The sequence below is a fragment of the Rhincodon typus genome, chromosome 3 (assembly GCF_021869965.1).
Source record: "Rhincodon typus isolate 14 chromosome 3, sRhiTyp1.1, whole genome shotgun sequence".
NCBI classification, from domain to species: Eukaryota; Metazoa; Chordata; class Chondrichthyes; order Orectolobiformes; family Rhincodontidae; genus Rhincodon; species Rhincodon typus.
In genome coordinates, this window is record NC_063334.1 from 51,249,294 (window position 1) to 51,269,213 (window position 19,920).

Consider the following 19,920-nt stretch of genomic DNA (forward strand, 5'->3'; position numbering starts at 1 on the left):
CCCCGACTGCCGGGCGCCAAGAGGAAAACGCCCATACCCGTTTTTTGCACCCTCGGTGCTTCCTGCTGCCCCCTCTTGGCCGGGATGAGTATCCGGCAGCAATTGCGCTCCCAGTGTAGTAAATTCCTGCTGTTCAACGCTGGAAAAGCGAGCTAAAATGCAATACAGAAAACGCTGGACTCATCCAGCAATTCTTGCAGCATCTGAGGAGAGGGAAATAGTTAACATTTCTGGTCAAGACCATGGATCAGAACTGCTGAAAAATCATTATCCTGAAACAGAAAACTAAACTCTTGTAGTTTTTATTCATGGAATATGGGTGTCGTTGGCAAGCCTGGTATTTATTGCCCATCCCTAATTGTTCTGGAGAAGGCGGCGGTAAACTACCTACTTGCACAATTGCAGTCCTGGGTGGTGTAAAGACATCCACAATGCTGTACCGTTAGGAAAGTGGTTACACAGAGTTGTACGAAGTGCCTCTGAAAGAGTTAATTTTGGAGCTGAATGAAGTTCTACCCAATCAGACAATCTTGCAGTCTTTGGGTGGAGAATCGGGCAGTCATGCACAAAATCCCAATCTGGCCGGAAGTGTTAGTTATAGTTCGTGATTGTAAGTAGTAAATGTAACGAGTCAATCCAACTTTAGGATTGCTTTTTTAAGTGTCAGGTGCTCTCTTTCAAGGGAGGACAACAAATTAAAAGCTTGCATCCACGAGATGTGGAAGGACAAAGGCATTATAGTGGATGTCATAGCATCATCCATGCTAATCTGACTTGGACAAAGTGGTGGAAAAGAGATATTCCCACTTAGTTTGTGTCATCTGCAATCTTGCAATATTAATGCTATTCTCTCTTCAAACTATTAATATACATTCAAATAGTTGGGGCCAAAGCACTGATCCCTAGAGTACCCTACTTAGTATCATCTTCCATTCTGAAAATGACCCATTATTCCTACTCTCTGTTTCATGTTTCCTTAATCATAATTCTTAATCAATGTCAGCATATTAGTAGCAATCCCATGTGCTTTGATTTTGTATAGTAACCTTATATATGGGACTTTTATCAAAAGCTTTCTGAGTATCTAAACACGCCACATCTACTAGCTCTTCCTCATCTATTCCACTGGTGACTCCTCCAAAAACTCCAGTAGGTTTGTCAAACATGATTTTCTGTTCATTAATCTGCATTGATCTTATGTAATCCCATTGGTATTTTCTCTGTGTTCAACTTTTCTATTCTTCCCACTGAAACAGACAAACGTTCTCCTTCCCATATTATGGAGATGGAGTACACCATCAGCCAATTTTTTGTCTACTCATCTAATCTATCCAAACCTTTGTATACCCCTTAGAAATTGCTATCAGTAAAATTAATTCCTTGGACCATGTTAGAATTTTGGGATATTTCAGTTTCAGCTTGGTCATTTTGAAATACATACTCTCCTTGCAGTATTTCTAAAAAAGGTCAAGTGTAATAATAAAGGTTAACTTTGCATCAAATACACAATTCTGAAATATGTGGGAGTGCCTGTGTAAGAATGTAATTTTGACCAGAAGTTGTTTTTGATGAAGCCTGTAATTTGCTGTCACAACAGCGAGTGTGGTGAGATCATATTTACCTTCTGTAGCAATATACACATTGGCAATCAGTGCAATTAAAGGTTTGATTTATATAAACAAAATTTCCACATCCATTGTATTTAAAAACAACTGTTAAGCCATAATATGTTGGACTTCACCCCGTTCATCAGAAAGTATATACAAGTTTGTGCAACTAGTCTTTAATTTACAAGATTCATTCATAAATTATTTACCTAATATAATTTATCTGGAAAGTTCTTTGTTAAAACAAAAATACGCTCCAATCTATGTGCGGTGCTTAGCAGTTCAGTGAATAATAGTTTTAGTCTAAATCTCAACTTGTTTTTGTGCCAGCACCAAGACTGGATTTCCACCTCCGTAATATTGTCTGACTTTGTGCCGTCTCAGCTTATCTGCTATTGAAATGCTTATTCATGCCTTTGTTATCTTCGGAATTGATTATTACAATCCTTATCATATTTCTCTCATCTCTCCGTGGTTTTGCCCTTCATATCTCAGTAATCTTGTCTATACTCTCAAATCTCTGTGATATCTATATTTCTGTAATTCTGACTTCTTGGCATTCCCTGGTTGATTCATTCCATCATTGGCAGCCGCGCCTTTATATGCCGAGGTCCCAAGCTCTGGAATTCCTTCCCTTTACCTCTCTGCCTCTACCTCACTTTAATCCCTTAAACCGTTTTTTCAAACCTACCTATTTAACTAAGCTTTTGGTCATCTAACCTGTCTCTCCTTATATGGCTCCCTTTTCTTTACCTTCATTGCGTGGGTATTTAAATAGCTATTCTCAGAGCTGTGACCTTACTAGTTCACGCACTAGGACATCAGGCTGCTAACATCACAGAGTCGAGTGTTAACAATTGCTTTTTTAACTCCTTTTTTTGTATACTTCTTGAAGTCCAAAATACAAAATTCTTCAAAGGTGATTTTTCTGCTGATAGGGAGTAGATTGTAAGCCTCCTAATTATTTCTTGCTGTTTAAAGTTTCTGTGACAATCGTGATAATTTGATGAGTCCTAAACAAAAGTACGCCAGAAAGTGCTTGGATTTACATGGGCAGTCTTTTTTTTTTCTTTCCTGTAGCAAACTTCTGTTAAGAGACATATTTTTGAGTTAAAAATTAATATTCTGGCCCTTCAGAGTTTTAATCCATTGTCATGACACCTACCAATAATTTCAATAATCAGGACTCGTACTTGACTCATTACTGCTGCAGATGTCACTTCCGAATCTCACAGTTTGCACACGTTACCAGCTATTCAGTTATGGTAACAGTGCCACGTAAACACCTTGCACCACACTCACTGACACAATTCCGTCTCCCTTTGCAGGATAAGGTGGCACACAACTGGAGGCAGCTACAGTCAACCTGTGGGGAACTGCATATTCTTACATTCATGGTATAGATGATGCTTGCCATCACTGGTGTGGCTATTGCTGAGGATGTGACCAGCAGTGAAACTGAAATGATACAAGATGGTGGAACTTGCATACCTGATCCTCCATCTTGAATGCCACATCCCTTTGGGCTTACATGGTTGGGGAAGGAAAGCCCATTCAGCAGGTGGCAATGGGTTCAGTCTGCAGCATATCCTGTAACACAGATGGATGTAGCTCTGTCAACAGGCATTCATGTGTCACTGTTGACTACACAGAGGTTGATCAAGACTGTCCAAATATCAGAAGCATTTGAGTACCCCACAATGAACATTTTATAGAATCGTGGAATCCCTACAGTGTGGGAACAGGCCCTTTGGCCCAACAAGTCCACACTGATCCTCAGACATCCCACCCACACCCATCCCACTATAACCCACCTAATCTACACACCCCTGAACACTATGGGTAATTTAACATGGCCAATCCATCTAGCCCATACATCTTTGGACTGTGGGAGGAAACTGGAGCACCTGGAGGAAACCCACGCAGATCTGCCTTGTGCTTATGTTTGGTGCCTATCTGTGACAGCATCTAGTATTATTTTACTAAATTTCTGCAGGAAAAGAGAATCCACTGTGCAAAAGAAAGGGTCCAGACCAGTGGGGGAATGCCATCACTCTCTATTCTTCCACTCATGGAAGAAGAGGCTCTAGTATTGGTATCATTCATGGTAGCTGCTCTATTGCAGACAGTGAATCGGACCATAAGGACATGTGTTGTCTCACAATTTGGTACAAGGGAGCCTTGGATTTTCATGAGGATGGTGCTGCTGTTACCTCCAGTGCACATGCATCAATCTGAACACCTGAAAGTACATCTTGGAAGGGTGAAACCCTTTGACCTTCCTCTTCTCTCATGCAGGTCGAGAACACAAGCAAGGACTCCTGTCTCCATCAGATAATCACCACTGCTGAGAAGGTGGAAGGGACTTGTCATACCATTCCCACTCCATACCCTTCATTAGTACAGGATCTCCCTCTCAATTGAGTATCCACTTGAACTCAGATTCAGGGGTTACAATGTCACAGTGAGAATGTCACAGGTGCAGCCAACTAGCCAATAGTAAGATCACTGACAGCTCAAGGAGTGTGAGAGACTATGCCCATGCTGAATGCCAGGCTGACAATGTGTTTCTGGAGTGCAGTGTGGTGGTAGATGCTGGACACACAGTGTGAGTTGCATCAAAATCTGGCAGAAATGCCAGAGGGTATCAACACACTGTCTTGAACATTGGACAAGGTCAAAAGTCACACAACTCCGGGCTATAGTCCAATAGGTTTATTTGAAATCACAAGCTTTCAAAGCACTGCCCTTCATCAGGTGAGGTGAAGAGAGCACCCAGGCACTGATTTTATAATCAGAGAGATCAAAAGGTCATACAAATGGTGTGAGTGGAGTGTCGACAAGACAAATAATAGGTCTCTGCAGGTGATCAAGAGTGCCAGACGGTGCGGCAACAGCTGAATAACAAGTAAGGGATGACGTATAATCTGATTAATTGAGGCAGAGAGATAATTATAAAAAATTAAAAATAAGTTGGTGCTGGAGACAACCCAAATGACTGGAATAACACGCTAGGTATAAGAGTCGCATGCCGAGGGTCTAACCATCTAATCTTACTTGTCACTTTGGTTAGACCCTCAGCTTGCGACTCTTATACCTACCATGTTATTCTAGCTGTTTGGTTTGTCTCCGGTACCACCTTATTTTTAATTTTTTACAATTATCTCTCTGTCTCAATAATCAGATTATAGGTTATCCTTTACTTGTTATTCAGCTGTTGGCACTTTACTCACACCATCTGGCAGTCTTGATCACCTGCAGAGACCTATTATTTGGCTTGTTGACAATCCACTGACACCATTTGTATGATCTTTTGATCTCTTTGATTATAATGTCTGCGCCTGGGTGCTCTCTTCACTTCACCTGACGAAGAGGCAGCACTTCAAAAGTTTGTGATTTCAAATAAACTTGTTGGACTATAACCTGGTGTCATGTGACTTTTGACCTTGTCCACCCCTGTCCAACACCGGCAGCTTCACATCTTGAACATTGGAGACATCTATTCAGAGCAGCAAGATCAGGAGCCTGCCCTCACTTCAGTTGCCAACAAAAGGGAAACAGTACATAAGAGAAGTCAAAAGAGCATTTACAAAGACCACTAGATACACTTGGGCATCTCTAATGAATACATTATTAAGGAGTTACACACTCTGTCCATTTATATTTCAAACAGATGTATGGTACTTTCTGTCAATATTTCTATTCATTACCTTCATCAACATTCATTTCATCTGAAAGTAAACGTGTATAATGACTCACTCCAAGGGCTTTCTTGGAGGGATCATTGTATTTTTGGTCGCATTGCCCATGCCAAATAGTAAGGATTCAAGTGGGAAAAGTGAAGGGTGACAGTTTAATTGACAGGAAGAATGAGGCACGAAAAGCCACATGAAACATGTACGTATAAGCTGTTTCTTTGCTTCCACAGTGCTGATGTCATTGCCATTTCCGCCACCTCCAGTGAGATGCCACCACCAGACACATATTCCCCTCTCCTCCCTTGTCCGACTTCTGCATGGACTGTTCCCTCTGGGACACCCTGGTCCACACTTCCTTCATCCCCAATACCTCCCCACAGCCCTACGGCACCTTCCCCTGTAACCGGCGAAGGTGCAACACCTGCCCATTTACCTCCTCCCTCACCAGTATCCAAGGGCCCAAACATACCTTCCAGGTGAAGCAACACTTTACCTGCACTTCCCAGAATCTAGTCTATTGCATTCGCTGCTCACAATGTGGTCTCCTCTACATTGGGGAAACAAAGTATAGATTTGGCAACCGCTTCGCAGAACATCTATGTTCTGCTCGCAAAAAAGACCCTGAACTACCTATTGCCTGCCACTTCAACGCACCACCCTGCTCCCTGGCCAACATCTCTGTGTCTGGCTTGCTGCAGTGCTCCAATGAAGCCCAATGCAAGCTGGAGGAACAACACCTCATTTTCCGCTTGGGGACCCTATGGACTTAATATTGAGCTCAATAATTTTAGGGCCTAAACTCTCCCATGTCCCAGCCCCCTACCCCACACACCAGGCCTTGTTACCACATAGCCTGCCATTACACATCTACAGTTGTTAGTCACTAACAGTCCCCATTAACAACTATTCACCCTCCCAGTCTGATCGTTAGCAACTCCTTTGTCTGTCCAACTGTTCTTCTCTCTCTTTAAGCTCTATCCTATCGTTTACTCCCTACCCCATCCCGCTCCCTTTTTTCTGCATATAAATTGACGTTTTCCCAGCCACCATCAGTTCTGACGAAGGGTCACCGGAACCTTTCTGAAGAGGGGTCTAGGCCTGGGGCGTTGGATCTTCCTGCTCCTCTGATGCTGCTTGGCCTGCTGTGTTCATCCAGCTCTACACCTTGTTACCCCGAAACGTTAACTCTGTTTTCTCCTTCACAGATGCTGCCAGACCTGCTGAGCTTTTCCAGCAACTTTGTTTTTGTTCTTGATGTCATTGCATCCTTCCATCAGTTCTTGGTGCTCTTCAGAATGCAGTGTCTGTTCACCAACTTCCTTCACATCCTCCTTATCTGAGGATATGTTGTACTGCACTGTTGCTCAGATCCTGTCAACTCTGTTGTGCCAACATGTGCAGAGTACAGCAGGACACATTGATCTATGAGATCCTTTCAGTTGCTATTGAAGGACATCTTTGGATTAATCCAGGTGCCTGAATCTCATCTTAACACGAGTTATTACCTGTGTTATTAGCTCAGATTGTCACATGGAAGGTGTTGTATTTCTTCTCTGTTTTCATCTTCTAGTTTTGAGGAGGAACCAGTAGTCATCTCCTTGGATTTGTGGATTTATCATTCAATTTGATCTTTATTATTGTCACATATACCAAGATACAGTGAAAAGTATTGTTTGGCGTGCTATCCAGGCAAATCATACCTTACGTAAGTACATCAGGGTAATAAAACGGTTCTGAGGAAGGGTCACCAGACCCAAAACGTTAACTCTGATTTTTTCTTCGCAGATGCTGACAGACCTGCTGAGCTTCCAGCAACTTCTGTTTTTGTTGTTGTAGTAGAACAGAATTCAGAATTTGGTGTCACAGCTACAGAGAAAGTGCAGAGAAAGGGCAACTTTTATATATGAGCAGTCTATTCAAAAGTACGATAACAGCATGGAAGAAGCTGTTCTTGAAATCTGTTAGTACATGTTTTCAAACTTTTGTACTTTCTGCCCGACAGAGATGGTAGGAAGGGTCCTTGATTCTGTTGGCTGTTTTCCTGAGGCAACTGGAAGTATAGAAGGAGTCAATGGAAGGAAGGCTGGTTTTCATGATGGACTGGGCTGCATTCATAACTCGCTGTAATTACTTGCGGTGCTGTGCAGAGCTATTGCCATACCAAGCTATAATGCATCCACCATTCATGCTCAGTAACAGTAGTATGTACTATCTACAAGGTGCACTGCAGAAATTCACCAAAGATCCTCATACAGCACCTTCCAAACCCATGACTACTTTCATCGAGAAGGACAAGGGCAACAGATACATGGGAACACCACCACCTGCACGTTCCCCTCCAGGCCGCACACCGTCCTGACTTGGAAATATATCACTATTCGTTCATTGTCAATGTGTCAAAATTCTGGAGTACCCTCCCTAAGAGATTGTGAGTCAACCTTCAGCACGTGGACTGCATGTCCAAGAAGGCAGCTCACACCAACTTCTCAAGGGCAACTACGAGCTGACAATAAACGCTGGCCAGTTAGCAATGCCCCTGACCTACAACTGAATAAGAAAGAAGGGTGCCTGCTTTATGCAGGAGGGTGCCTGTTGTCCCCAAATCTGCCTTCTTCCACATCTCCACCCTGAGGCTGCCTTTGAAGGTGATCATGAGACTTATTCGAGGCAGATGCTGTGACTGCAGCTTTCCTATTCTCCAGTCCTCCTCCTCAATAAAGAACCTACCTCCTGATCACACAATGCCAATGCCTGGTGGACACTTTCAGGCTCAAGGACCTCTCTCACAGACACTTCTTTCACCCCGCTAACTACCATCAGCCCCTTTCAGTCTCTTTCATTACACCAAAGTGACAACAGCCAAATTACAGTCTGGCAACATGCCCCAAAACTCTGGCAGAGGAAACTCCTCTCAACACTTGATGGATTCTAAATCTATGGTCTGAGCCTGCTGCTTCTTTGCAGTTGCCATTTACATGCTATGTGTCCTTTGTACTTAGTAAAAAAATTGAGGCAAGTGCATAAATCACAGCTTATTGGCACTTTGTGACTTAATTATTTTTGTCAGATCTGCACACACATTTGTCTCACAATGCTGTCTACATCTTGTAAAACATGGAACTGACTTGATGAACCCTGATCCAACTCTTCTGTATGAAATATTACATACCACTGCCCCCCCACAACTCCAAGGTCCGCCTCATTAGGCCTCTAGAATCAAGTTTGTAATCAATAGACCAGATTAATGTGATTCAGTTCTGTTAATTAGCAAATTTAATAAAGACAAAATGCTGCATTTGTTCAAAGTAAAATCAGTCACACAGAAATGCAAAATTCTACTTATGAATCCGGGAGGTCAAACACAATTCCCTCAATCATTCAAGACTGTGATAAATTGATGGTTCAATGTCATTGTGAGAAAGCTGTCAGGCTTCTGTGACTAGCATTCAATTCTATGAAGACTTTCATAAAAACTGGAGTAAAATACACAAAGACTAGCATTTCACTGTGTAGGTTTGATTCAAATTGAATGAGAATTTCAATAAACATTATTTATTATCTTGTAAACTGGATTAATCCATCAAAGATTTCCTTTGTTCTTTCTGTAAAAAAAAACTTTATTGCCAAATAAATTTATAGCAATATGTAAGCCAGTTCTAGAATTCAGAAACAGCAGATTTTAAAGAATCAGCTAAACATTTCAGTTTTGTACACACCAGGACTGCTATCCAACAAAAAGACTTTGTTAAAGCATTTTCTTTCTCCAAAACCCCGCCTGCCCAGTTGATTTATGTGTTACTGCTAATTCAGAATGTAAAAATGCCTTATCAGATGGATTAGAACTCTTCAATATGTCATTAATGTATAACTACAAACTAAATAATATTGATAAATACATAAGTTGCTGGAAAAACTCAGCAGGTCTAACAGCATCTGTGAAGAAAAAATCAAAGTTAACATTTTGCGTCTGGCGTTCTGAGTTCTGAGGAAGGGTCACCGGACATGAAACGTTAACTCTTGCTCTTCCAGGCCACTTGCTCTTCCAGGCCTTTATCTTGGCCAGCACTCTCTAACACCTCAGGTCATGCTCCATGGCCACTGACCATCTGCATACCCTCCCATCCATGGAGGTTAGCATCAGTCATGCACTAGTTCAGTACATCATCATTGCACATCTCTGGCTCGCTTAGAATACAGTTCTCCACTTCAATGCTGCACTTCGGAGCACACTTATACCTTTAATTGCTATGCCACTGCCAAGCAATTTAGCACACAGGGACATATGCCTGTCCGAAGCATTAGAGCAAGGTTCATCTCAGGGACCTTCACTTGCTTTCTTATGCTCACTTCGCAGGTACTAAGAGGCTCAGATCATCTCTACCTTGCCTTGCCTTTTTGCGTTTTCCTGCTTCATTGCGAATTTACTTCAGTCTTGCCTTGCATTTTTATAACAGATACAAAGCCAGATAGCCTGTCGTAGTCATCAGCAGTGATCAGTCAAAGGAGTGATTTTGTTGTACAGCGCTGTGTTATATCAATGTCACACCTACAGCATGTTCCAGCAGCTGATACAGCAAACACACTGAACGTGCTGGAAACAAATGGCCAGGATATAAAATTTACGGGGAGTGATCCTCAGTCAGCGGTGATCCCCCAACAGTCAGTTAAGGGTAATATCTAATCTCAGCCGCGAAGATCAGAAGCTGAATGTCCTTGACCATTGAAGTGTTCCCAACTGGGAGGGAACATTCCTGTCTGGCGATTGTTGTGTGGTGTCCATTCATCTGTTGTCGTACCGTCTGCACAGTCTCACCAATATACAATGCCTCAAGGTATCCTCCAAGCGTCCTCCAAGGTGGTCTTTGAGATACATAATAATGCAGAAATGTCGAGCAGAAACTGATAGTTCTGCACCCATGAAGACGGTCTCAACTGTGATCGTGGCCTCATGTCGCACTACATGTGACCCCACCATACTGTTCTATATCTGCAAAGTCTTCCTTACTCTTCTGTTTTGACGCCATTACCTTTATAAATTGTTATGATCTCTCTACCTTAATTAGTCTGTACAGTTTTGGATTACTTATTACTTTGGTTAGACCTCTGGCTTTGACTCTTGTACCTATCATGTTATTCCAATCATTTGGCTTGTCTCTACAACTACCCTATTTTCTGCATCATTTAATCAGATTATAGGTCATCCTTTTGCTTGTTATTCAGCTATTGACACTTCATTCACACCATCTAACAATTTTGATCACCTGCAGAGACTTATTATTCAACACTCCACTCACACCATTTGTATGATCTTTTGATCTCTCCGCCCTTGATCTCTCTGCCCATAAACTCTATGTCTGTGTGTCTTCTCTCACTTCACCTGACAAAGGGGCTATGCTTCGAAAGATCGTGATTTCAAATAAACCCGTTGGACTATAACCTGGTGTCATGTGACTTCTGACTTAATCTCAGTCCAGGAGTTGGACACAGTCAGTCAGATACTTGCGTTGGCCAGATCTATGACATCACAGTTCAGAGAGTGGGCCACAATCAGTCCTGCAGGTCCAGTGCAACCAGTCAACGGATTAGTGGGTCATCATTCAGGGAGCTGCACAGATTCTGTCAGGGGCATGGTCTGTCATCAGTCAGGGCTGTATGTCTCAGTCAGTCAGAGAGATGGGTCATGGTCGGCCCTGAAAGTCTCTTCATTGCAAGTCAAGCACATTATCAGAGGCTACTGCTATAGTAGGGAAGTTGAGTAAATCCATTGTAGGGATTGGAGGTTGCATTCCAGGATGAAGAAGGGACAATAATTGTGTTGGGTGGAGGATGATATTGTCTTGGAGGACATGAGTTACTTTGGGAGAGGGAGTCATCAACATCACTAATACCCTGGCTTCAGTAGGGGTTCAGTATGTCATGATGGTTGGCATGGTTAAGCTGTAGGCCTGGAGCTCAGGAGGTAATTTGGAGAGATGAAGAGATAATGAAAGTGTTGAATGAGAACGTGTAGAGGCTTAGAACTGATGGTCAGCAGGAAATGCAAGGAAGAAAGAAACATGAACATTTGGGATGTCACCTAGATTATCAGGTTGAGCTTCTGACACACTTTGTGATGAACAATCTGTGTTGTCTTCTGACCCTATCTAAATTGCAAATGTGTAATAGAAATGAAAATTGGCTGCCACCACACCTGGAGTGGATAAAATGCTTTTTAAAATCTTTCTGAGGACATAGGATGTATTTGTGAGCAATGTGAGGCCCTTCAAAGGGCAATTGGATTATTTAGGATATTACACAGTACAAGTTAAAGACATCTGTTATCATTGAATTATGCATGTGAGACAAATGCACTGACACATGCATGTGGATTACAAATCCTGGTCAAAAGCAATCTTGACTATGTAAGTGATTATTACAACTTGGTCATAGCTAGCTCTGGGAAGCAGAAGTAATCATAGGTGACTTTAAAGTGTTGCCGGTGGGTCACAATTCAGAAAGAGAACCTAAAATTCCATAAGACTGCACAAGAGAATGGAGCTGATTTCCCTACCTTGAACTGGAACTATTCACCAGTATGCTCTCATGTTCAATGTTGCCTTTTATGGATGTTGGATGTGTCAGTGCTGTCAAGATTTCAGTAATCCTGCTGCACTTACATTCTCCAGCTATATGTACATGGCATGACCTGTGCTCCATACATTGAAATAAAGTCCACTATGGCAAAGGTTCATGCAGAGGCATTCTATTTCCCTCCTTGTTGGTGGAGTCCTCCATGTCCCACCATGTGGAAGACTATGGTAATCTATCATTTGTATATAATGTGAATACTGACTGCTTTCTTTACTCTGCAACTGTTCTAATTCTGAATTCCCCGTGCTGGTTCATTGGAAGCATAAACAAAGGATCCAGCCAGAGCAGGAGTCATTGTCACTGTGGCTGTGAGGTTGCAATAATACAGAGAATTTGAGGTGGAATAGATGCAGCAGTGCTGCTGATCAGCCTCCACACGAAGAAATTGGAGCTGAAGGTCCCCTCAGGATGTGGAGGAGGTATAGGATGTCCAGAGTCTATTACCCTCAATGACATTTCCCCCAAATTAATGAGGCAAATTGCCACCTCTGACGAAGGATGTCATAGGACATCATTACAGAACTGTGTCATCTGCTGGAGTGGGATTTGTGACCTGAAGGGGTCATGGTTATTTTGTCCCAGTGGCCGTCAAGATGACAATTGATGATAAGCTTTTATGCAAATTGTTCCTTCCAAGGAACCACCAGAGACCTGGATGGGATCTCTCAATCCTCAACCCGCAAAAGGATCAAGGCAGTTCCAATTGCAGTTTGTGACAGATAACACCACTTCATCTTGTTTTCCTGTGACAATCCTAGGCAGTAGGCTTTTCTAATATAGCTGGCTTCCACCAGATACAGAGCACTATAAACTGTACACAGGTCACATTAAGAGTGTCACATCATAATAATGCAGCTGACTGCATCAACAGGAAAGAGTTCCACTCCATAAACATACATGTTAATTGTGATCACTACCACAGAAGCTGCAATGATGCCTATATTCCTGGAATTTCCATGTTACTATTTCAATAATGATGCCTAGATCATAAGAAATAGGAACAGGGGTAGGTTGTTTGGCCCCTCAAGGCTGCTCCACCATTCAATAAGATGATTCCACATTCCTGCCCTTTTCCCATTACCCTTGATTCCTTTACTGGGATGGCTGCTGAGAGAGAAGGGCTACCCTCTGCAACCATGTGTGATCACTCTGTGACATAACTCCTGAATCAGGCTGAGCACAGTTGTAATTTCACTGATTCGTTATCTTCTGAGAGAAAACATTTCTGCTTATCTGTTTTAAATGTTCAACCCCTTATTCTAAGATCATGCTCTCTAGTCCTAAACTCTCCCACAAGGGGAAACAGCCTTTCTGCATCTATCCTGTCAATTACCCAAAGAATCTAATATGTTTCAATAAGGTTACCTCTTATTTTATAAATTCCAATGATTACATGCTCAACCTACTCAACTCTCCTCATGACACAATCTCCCCATACCTGGTATTAATCTCGTGAACCTTCTTTGAACTGTCTGCAATGCAGTACATTGCAGTGACACAGTGGCTCAGTGGTTAGCACTGCTGCCTCACAGCGCCAGGGACCTGGCTTTGATTCTAGTCTTGAGTAACTGTATGGAGTTTGCACATTCTCCCTGTGTCTGTGTGGGTTTCCTCCAGGTACTCTGGTTTCCTCCCACAGTCTAAAGATGTGCAGGTTACGTGGATTGGCCATGTTAAATTGCCCATAGCGTCCAAGGATGTGCAGGCTAGGCAATTAGCCATGGGAAATGTAGGGTTAGAGGGGCAGGATAGGGGGTGGGTCTGGCTGGAATGCTCTTTGGAGGGTTGGTATGGACTCAAATGGCTTGCTTCCACATTGTAGGGATTCTATTATTCTATTTTGCCTTAGATTAGAGGCCCAAAACTGATCACAGTATTCCAGCTGTGTTTTGACTAGTACATTTATAGTTTCAGCAAAACTTCCCTACATTTGTACCCCATTCCATTTGAAATAAAGGCCAATATTCCATTTGTCTTCTGTTTTACCTGCTGAACATAGACACATGCTTTTTGTGCTTCATGGATGATGACTCACAAATCCCTCTGTTTTATAACTTTCTGCAGTTTTTCTCCATTTAGCCCATATCCAGCTCTATTCTTTCTGTCAAAATGCATGACCTCATATTTTCTCCACATTATATTCCATTTGCCAAAGCTTTTGCCTTCTTACTTAACCTCTCTATATCCCTCTGCAGATTCTTCGTATCATCCTCACCACTTGCCTTCTCACCTATTTTTGTGTCACCCACAAACTTGTATAATACATTCACTGTCCTCATCCAAGTCATGTGCTCCCAATCCCCGCCACGCATCCCCCCCCCCCCCCCCCCCCCCCCCCCGCCCCCAGCATTAATCCTTGTTGCGCTCCACTGGTTGTCATTCTGAAAATGCCACACGGATCCCAACTCTCTGCCTTCTATGAGTGAGCCAATCCTCAATCTATGGTATATTCTACCACCAACACCATGGGCTCTTATTAGTAGCCTTATGTCGTACCTTATCAAACACCTTCTGAAAAGTTCAAATATATTAGATCCACTGCTTTCCTTTTATCCATACTGATTATTACCTCTTCAAAGAATTAGTGTAAATTTGTTGGGTATTATTTCCATTCTATGAAGCTATGCTGATTCTAATTGATCATATAATGCTTTTATAAATGCTCTTTTATTACATCCTTTGTAATAGACTCTAACATTTTCCCAATGACAGACTTAAGCAAAATGGGCCACATTATCTGTTTTTCGTCTCCTTAAATAAAAGTGTTACATTGTTTTCCAATACTCTGGGAATTTTCCAAAATATAAAGGTTCTTGGAAGATTACTAGCAGTGCATCCGCAATATTTGTAGTTACTTCCTTTAATATCCTACGATGCATCCCATCAGGTCCAGGTCTTTAGGTTTTAGCCCCATTAGGTTTAATAAGACCATAAGACATAGGAGCAGAATTTGGCCATTCGGCCCATCAAGCCTGCTGTACTATTTGATCATGGCTGATATGTTTCCAAATCATGTTCTCCTGTTTTCTCCTCACAACCTTTGATCCCCTTAGTAATCAAGAAACTATCTCTGTCTTAAATATGCTCTATGACTTGGCCTGCACAGTCCTCTGTGGCAATGAGTTCCACAGATTAACCACCCTCTGGCTGAAGAAATTCCCCCTCATTTCAGTTCTAAAGAATCGTCCCTTCACTCTGAAGCTGTAGCCTTGGGTCTTAGTCTGTCCGACAAGTGGAACTATCTTCTCCATGTCCACTCTATTCAGGCCTCTTAATATTCTATAAGTTTCAATCAGATCCCAATCCCATCCTTTAAATTCAATTGAGTACAGAACCATAGTCCTCAACTGCTCTTCATATGACAAGCAGTCAGGATCATTCTTGTAAACCTCCTCTAGACCCCCAAGGACAGCACATCCTTCCTTAGACTCGAGTTCCAAACTGCTTATAATATTCCAAATATGGTCTGACCAGATCAGCTTCAGCATTACATCTCTTGTATTCTAGCCCTCTTAAAATAAATATTAACATTGCATTTGCCTTCCTAACTGCCAACTGAACCTACCTATTAACCTTAAGAGAATCTTGAACTAGCACTCCCAAGTCCCTTTGGGCTTCAGAGCTCTGAAGCCTTTCCTATTTAGAAAATAGTCTACACCTCTATTTTTTCTATCAACATGCTTGACCTCACACTTTCCCACATTAAATTCCACCTGCCACTGTTTGCCCACAATCCTAGCCTGTCCATGTCCTTCTGCAGCCTCCCCACTTCCTCAACACTACTTGTCCGTCCACCTATCTTTGTGTCATCTGCAAACTTGGTAACAATCCCCTCAATGCCTCCATCTAGATTGTTAATGTATAATGTGAATCATTGTGGTCCCAAAACTGACCCATGCAGAATCCCATTGGTCACAGGCTGCCATCCCGAAAAGGACCTCTTTATCCCACTCTCTGCCTTCTGCCTGTCAACCAATCCTCTAGTACCTTGCCCCTAGCACCATGGGCTGTTATCTTATTTAGCAGCCGCCTGTGTGTCACTTTGCCAGAGGTCTTTTGAAAATCCAAGTAGATCATGTCCACTGGCTCTCTTTTGACTAACTTGCTCATTACCTCCTCTAAAAATTCTAATAATACAAGAGCATTTCTTGCTATCATATTTTATTTCATCCCATTCCAACATAGCTAATCCACACCCTTGCTTTACTGCCTCTCAAAGAGCCACATATCCCTGAATTTAGTTTCCAGCTTTGATCTTCATGTGACCATGTCTCCATAATGGCTCTAAGTTAATATCTATTAACATATGTATGTGGTGTTAATTCATTTAGTTTGTTCTGAATACTATACACATTCAAGTAAAGAGCCATTAATTTTGTCTTTTTACCAAACTGTTTTTTTTTATGTTTGTTATCTTTGCCTTTCCTGTCCCACTCTGGGTATCATTATCCTGATAACTATCCTGTAATACTGCCATGTCGTCTTGCTTTGTAAGCCATTGTTTTCCCTCTTCCAAAGCCTTCCCACTCCCCAAACTAGTTTAATCAGTTAATTAGATTAACCAGTCATAGTAAGAGAAGGGGTATAAAGAAAAAAACTTTGTAAATGAGTCACTACCACAGCCAGGATAGAGGAGTTTTGTCAGTTGCTCCAAAATCATGCCAGAAGATTTACTGATGGATTACCCACCTAACACAGACCTTGGTTCGTGGTATTTCTCAAAACCAGTGTCAGTGTGAGTTGTATTTTTGCTTAGAAGTATAATGAAGGTGTAAAACGTGAAGTGTAACTGAATCCAAACAGTTGTGTTCCAATGATATCTACACCAGAGCGTTCAACCCAGGGAAGGGGTTTTTTACACCTCTCATTTATGGTTCATGTAAAACAAAATTGCACTGAGAAACAGGGTAGATCTAATATGCCCAATTTTAAAATGAATTCAGACTTTCTTTGTTGAGTCTAATGCATAACATTTATCACAAAATGACTGACAAACTATAGGGAAAAGTTAGACATTTTTCACATGTATTTAACTGAATTCTACAAACATCAGAATAACAAACGATATTTTTCAATATGAATAGTTATTTTCACCATTAGGTATTCATGTTAAGCAGAGTCAGTATGCTTCTAAGTCATTTCCATACATTCTACAACATTTTCTACAAACAATATTTTATGTTCCACTCTGAAAAAGTGCAAAAATAAATTTGAGAATACTTAAAATATAATTATAAAAGCAAATTGCTATATGTTAAATGCAATACAACAAAACTAATATTACAAGATGTTAAAAGATATTCAAGCATACCCAGTATTTTTCTTCATTCGATATCTTTTGAAATTCAGTTCTTCCTTCTATTTTCTTCTCTTGGGCTACATCCAGCGAAGGCAGTGAGATAGAGTTTCAAATTCAGCAGCAACCTTTGAATCCTCATTCAAGGGCTATTCTTTCTGTGCAAGCATGGATGATGAGTATCGTATGGCTACCACAACCAAACTTAACCCAGGCAGCATCTGACATTCATGCCCATGCACTTCCAGCAAGTCATTTCAAGGAAACTTCCAGCAATATTTCTGGAAGACTGAAGCCAATTAGAACAACCATTGTTACTTTCCTGGCTGAGACTGGCACCCAGCAAGGGTCAGAATTTGAACAAGAAACCTCTTGGTTTGTATGCTCAAGTGTGACATATTTACATTTAACTATCTTTACATTATTGCCTCACATAGTGCATAGATTATACCATAACCAAAAAGGAGTTCCATTTATTTTATTGAAATTATCTGTTTAGTCTGGAATAACTTACTTTGGTGTGAATTAATTAATCATATTAAAAAAAATTGATTTGGTTCAGCTTACTTGTATGATATGATGCTAAAAGTGATCATTTACTTTCAACATTTCTGAATTGGAAAGTAAGATGAGAATTTTTAAACATTCTTACAAAACACCTACTATAAATTTAAATCTGTGACATTATTCATGACACAAACATTATGGATATATTTTTTGTCATGATGGTAAACAGAAATTCAGTTGATAACATTAAAATGGTTTTCACTATGCGGGAATAGCAAAAAGGGCCCTGCTATCCAATTTCCACTTTTTCTGCTCGTTTAAAGTACATTCATTGACAGATTCAAGGAAAATACAGAAAGGACTAGTCAGTATTCACAGCGACCTACCAACCCAATCTTCTCCTGTGTTTAGCAATGTTTCTGACAGTTGGCACAAGATCAGTCAGACTCATTTTGCTGTGAAATAGTCAAGTCTTGAAAGTACAATTATTGTCCACTAGAAGATGAAAAAAAACTGCCACATTCTTTGGGACTGTTGTGAAATACACCCACTGAATGAATAAAGTTGTTTATGTTTTTCTTTGTAGACCATGACAGAGAAAGGAAATAATGGAACAGTGTGCTAGTGGACCTTCCTTCAACTGAGGGAATTAATGGATGATGAAAAGTTATTTCAAACAGTGAATTATTTTTTGGAACTTTTAAGTGTATCCTGAATTATACCATTGTATTTTTAATTCACAAATGTCTCATATCTAGAGGATAAGCATGTGAATGCTGGACCAAAGTGAATCTAAGTGGTCTCATTTTACAATAAATGAAATTAAGAAAATACTATGTATGAACGGCTTCAGGTGATCTCTTAAAATAGCTTTCTAACTATAACTAGATTCTACTGCAACTTTGTGAATTAAATCAGGCCAAGACAGACACAGAAAGTATGCATAGTTTTTCATAAACTTTCCTTTATAACTGAAATAACTATAGTACATTCATGTTAGAAATATCCAGATTGTAATATTATTGCTCATCTTTTTTATTTGGTCATGTCACCATCTGAGCATTTACTTCAATCAACAAACCACCTTCTAGTCAGCCCTTGAACTGTGCCAGAAATAAAAGATAACCTACTTATAGCAACATGAATCTCTAACTATCCTCTATATCCTTAATCAGACTGAGATTTGTTCTAATATCCAATTGCTAGCTTTCTTATGTCATTTTCTTAGTAGAGTGGATTGATTCTTCACAAAGCGTCACACAGTTTTGTTCTCTTTAGATTCAGTTCACATTTTGATGAATTTTCATAGTGCATGTTACAGCTGCAGACTTAGAGATACCCTCGTAGTATAAGCAGGAACTGTTTCTGAAGCAAAGCAAAAGAAAGATTGTTTTATTTATTGATAAATAATCATAGAATCCCTACAGTGTGGAAGCAGGCCATTCAGTCCATCGAGTCCACACCAACCCTCTGAAGAGCATCCCACCAAGACCCACCCGCTACCTGATCCCTATATTTCCCATAGCTAATCCACCTAGTGTGAACATCCCTGGAAACTATGAGCAATTTAGCATGGCCAATCCACCTAACGTGCACATCTTTGGACTGTGGGAGGAAACCACAGCCCCCAAAAGAAACCCACACAGATGCGGAACGTCCAAACTCCACACAGGCAGTCATCCAAGGGTATGTGCTGTGAGGCAGCAGTGCTAACCACTGAGCCACCATGCCAGTGTGAGCTGGTTATGAATAATTTTAACCTTTGCACCAATAAGCTGGTGGAATAGATCACCTTGATCTTTATGGAACACACCCAAATTTTATTCTCCAAAGGGTCACAACTTAAAGAATAATTTATTCAGGAATTTGTTGGTGAGTAACACACCTTGGGTCTGGCAAAATGCCTGTCCACCCATCTACAAGGCACCAATCAGGAGTGAGAAGGAATACTGGCCTGGATGAATGCAACTCAAACAACACAAAAAGCTTGACACCATCCAGGATGAAGCAGCCAACTTGATTGGCACTCTATCTACCACGTTCAACATCTGTTCTCTTCATCACCAATGCACAGTGGCTGCAGTATGTAACCATCTACAAGATGCACTACAGCAACTCATCAGGATTCCCTTGACAGAACTTTCCAGATCTGTCTGAACAAGATAAAACAAAGAACTGTGGA

The 19,920-nt window shown here is 41.1% G+C and overlaps 1 protein-coding gene across 1 annotated transcript in view; it reads right to left on the reverse strand.

The window, feature by feature from the left end:
- Positions 1-18,959: 18,959 nt before the first annotated feature.
- LOC109918286 (leucine-rich repeat-containing protein 2) overlaps positions 18,960-19,920 on the reverse strand; it is a 45,340-nt gene continuing 44,379 nt past the window's right edge. Inside the window, exon 7 of the mRNA XM_048620580.1 lies at positions 18,960-19,103. Coding sequence (XP_048476537.1) covers positions 19,054-19,103 — 50 coding nt within the window. The 3' untranslated portion in view covers positions 18,960-19,053. The remainder of the gene's footprint in view (positions 19,104-19,920) is intronic.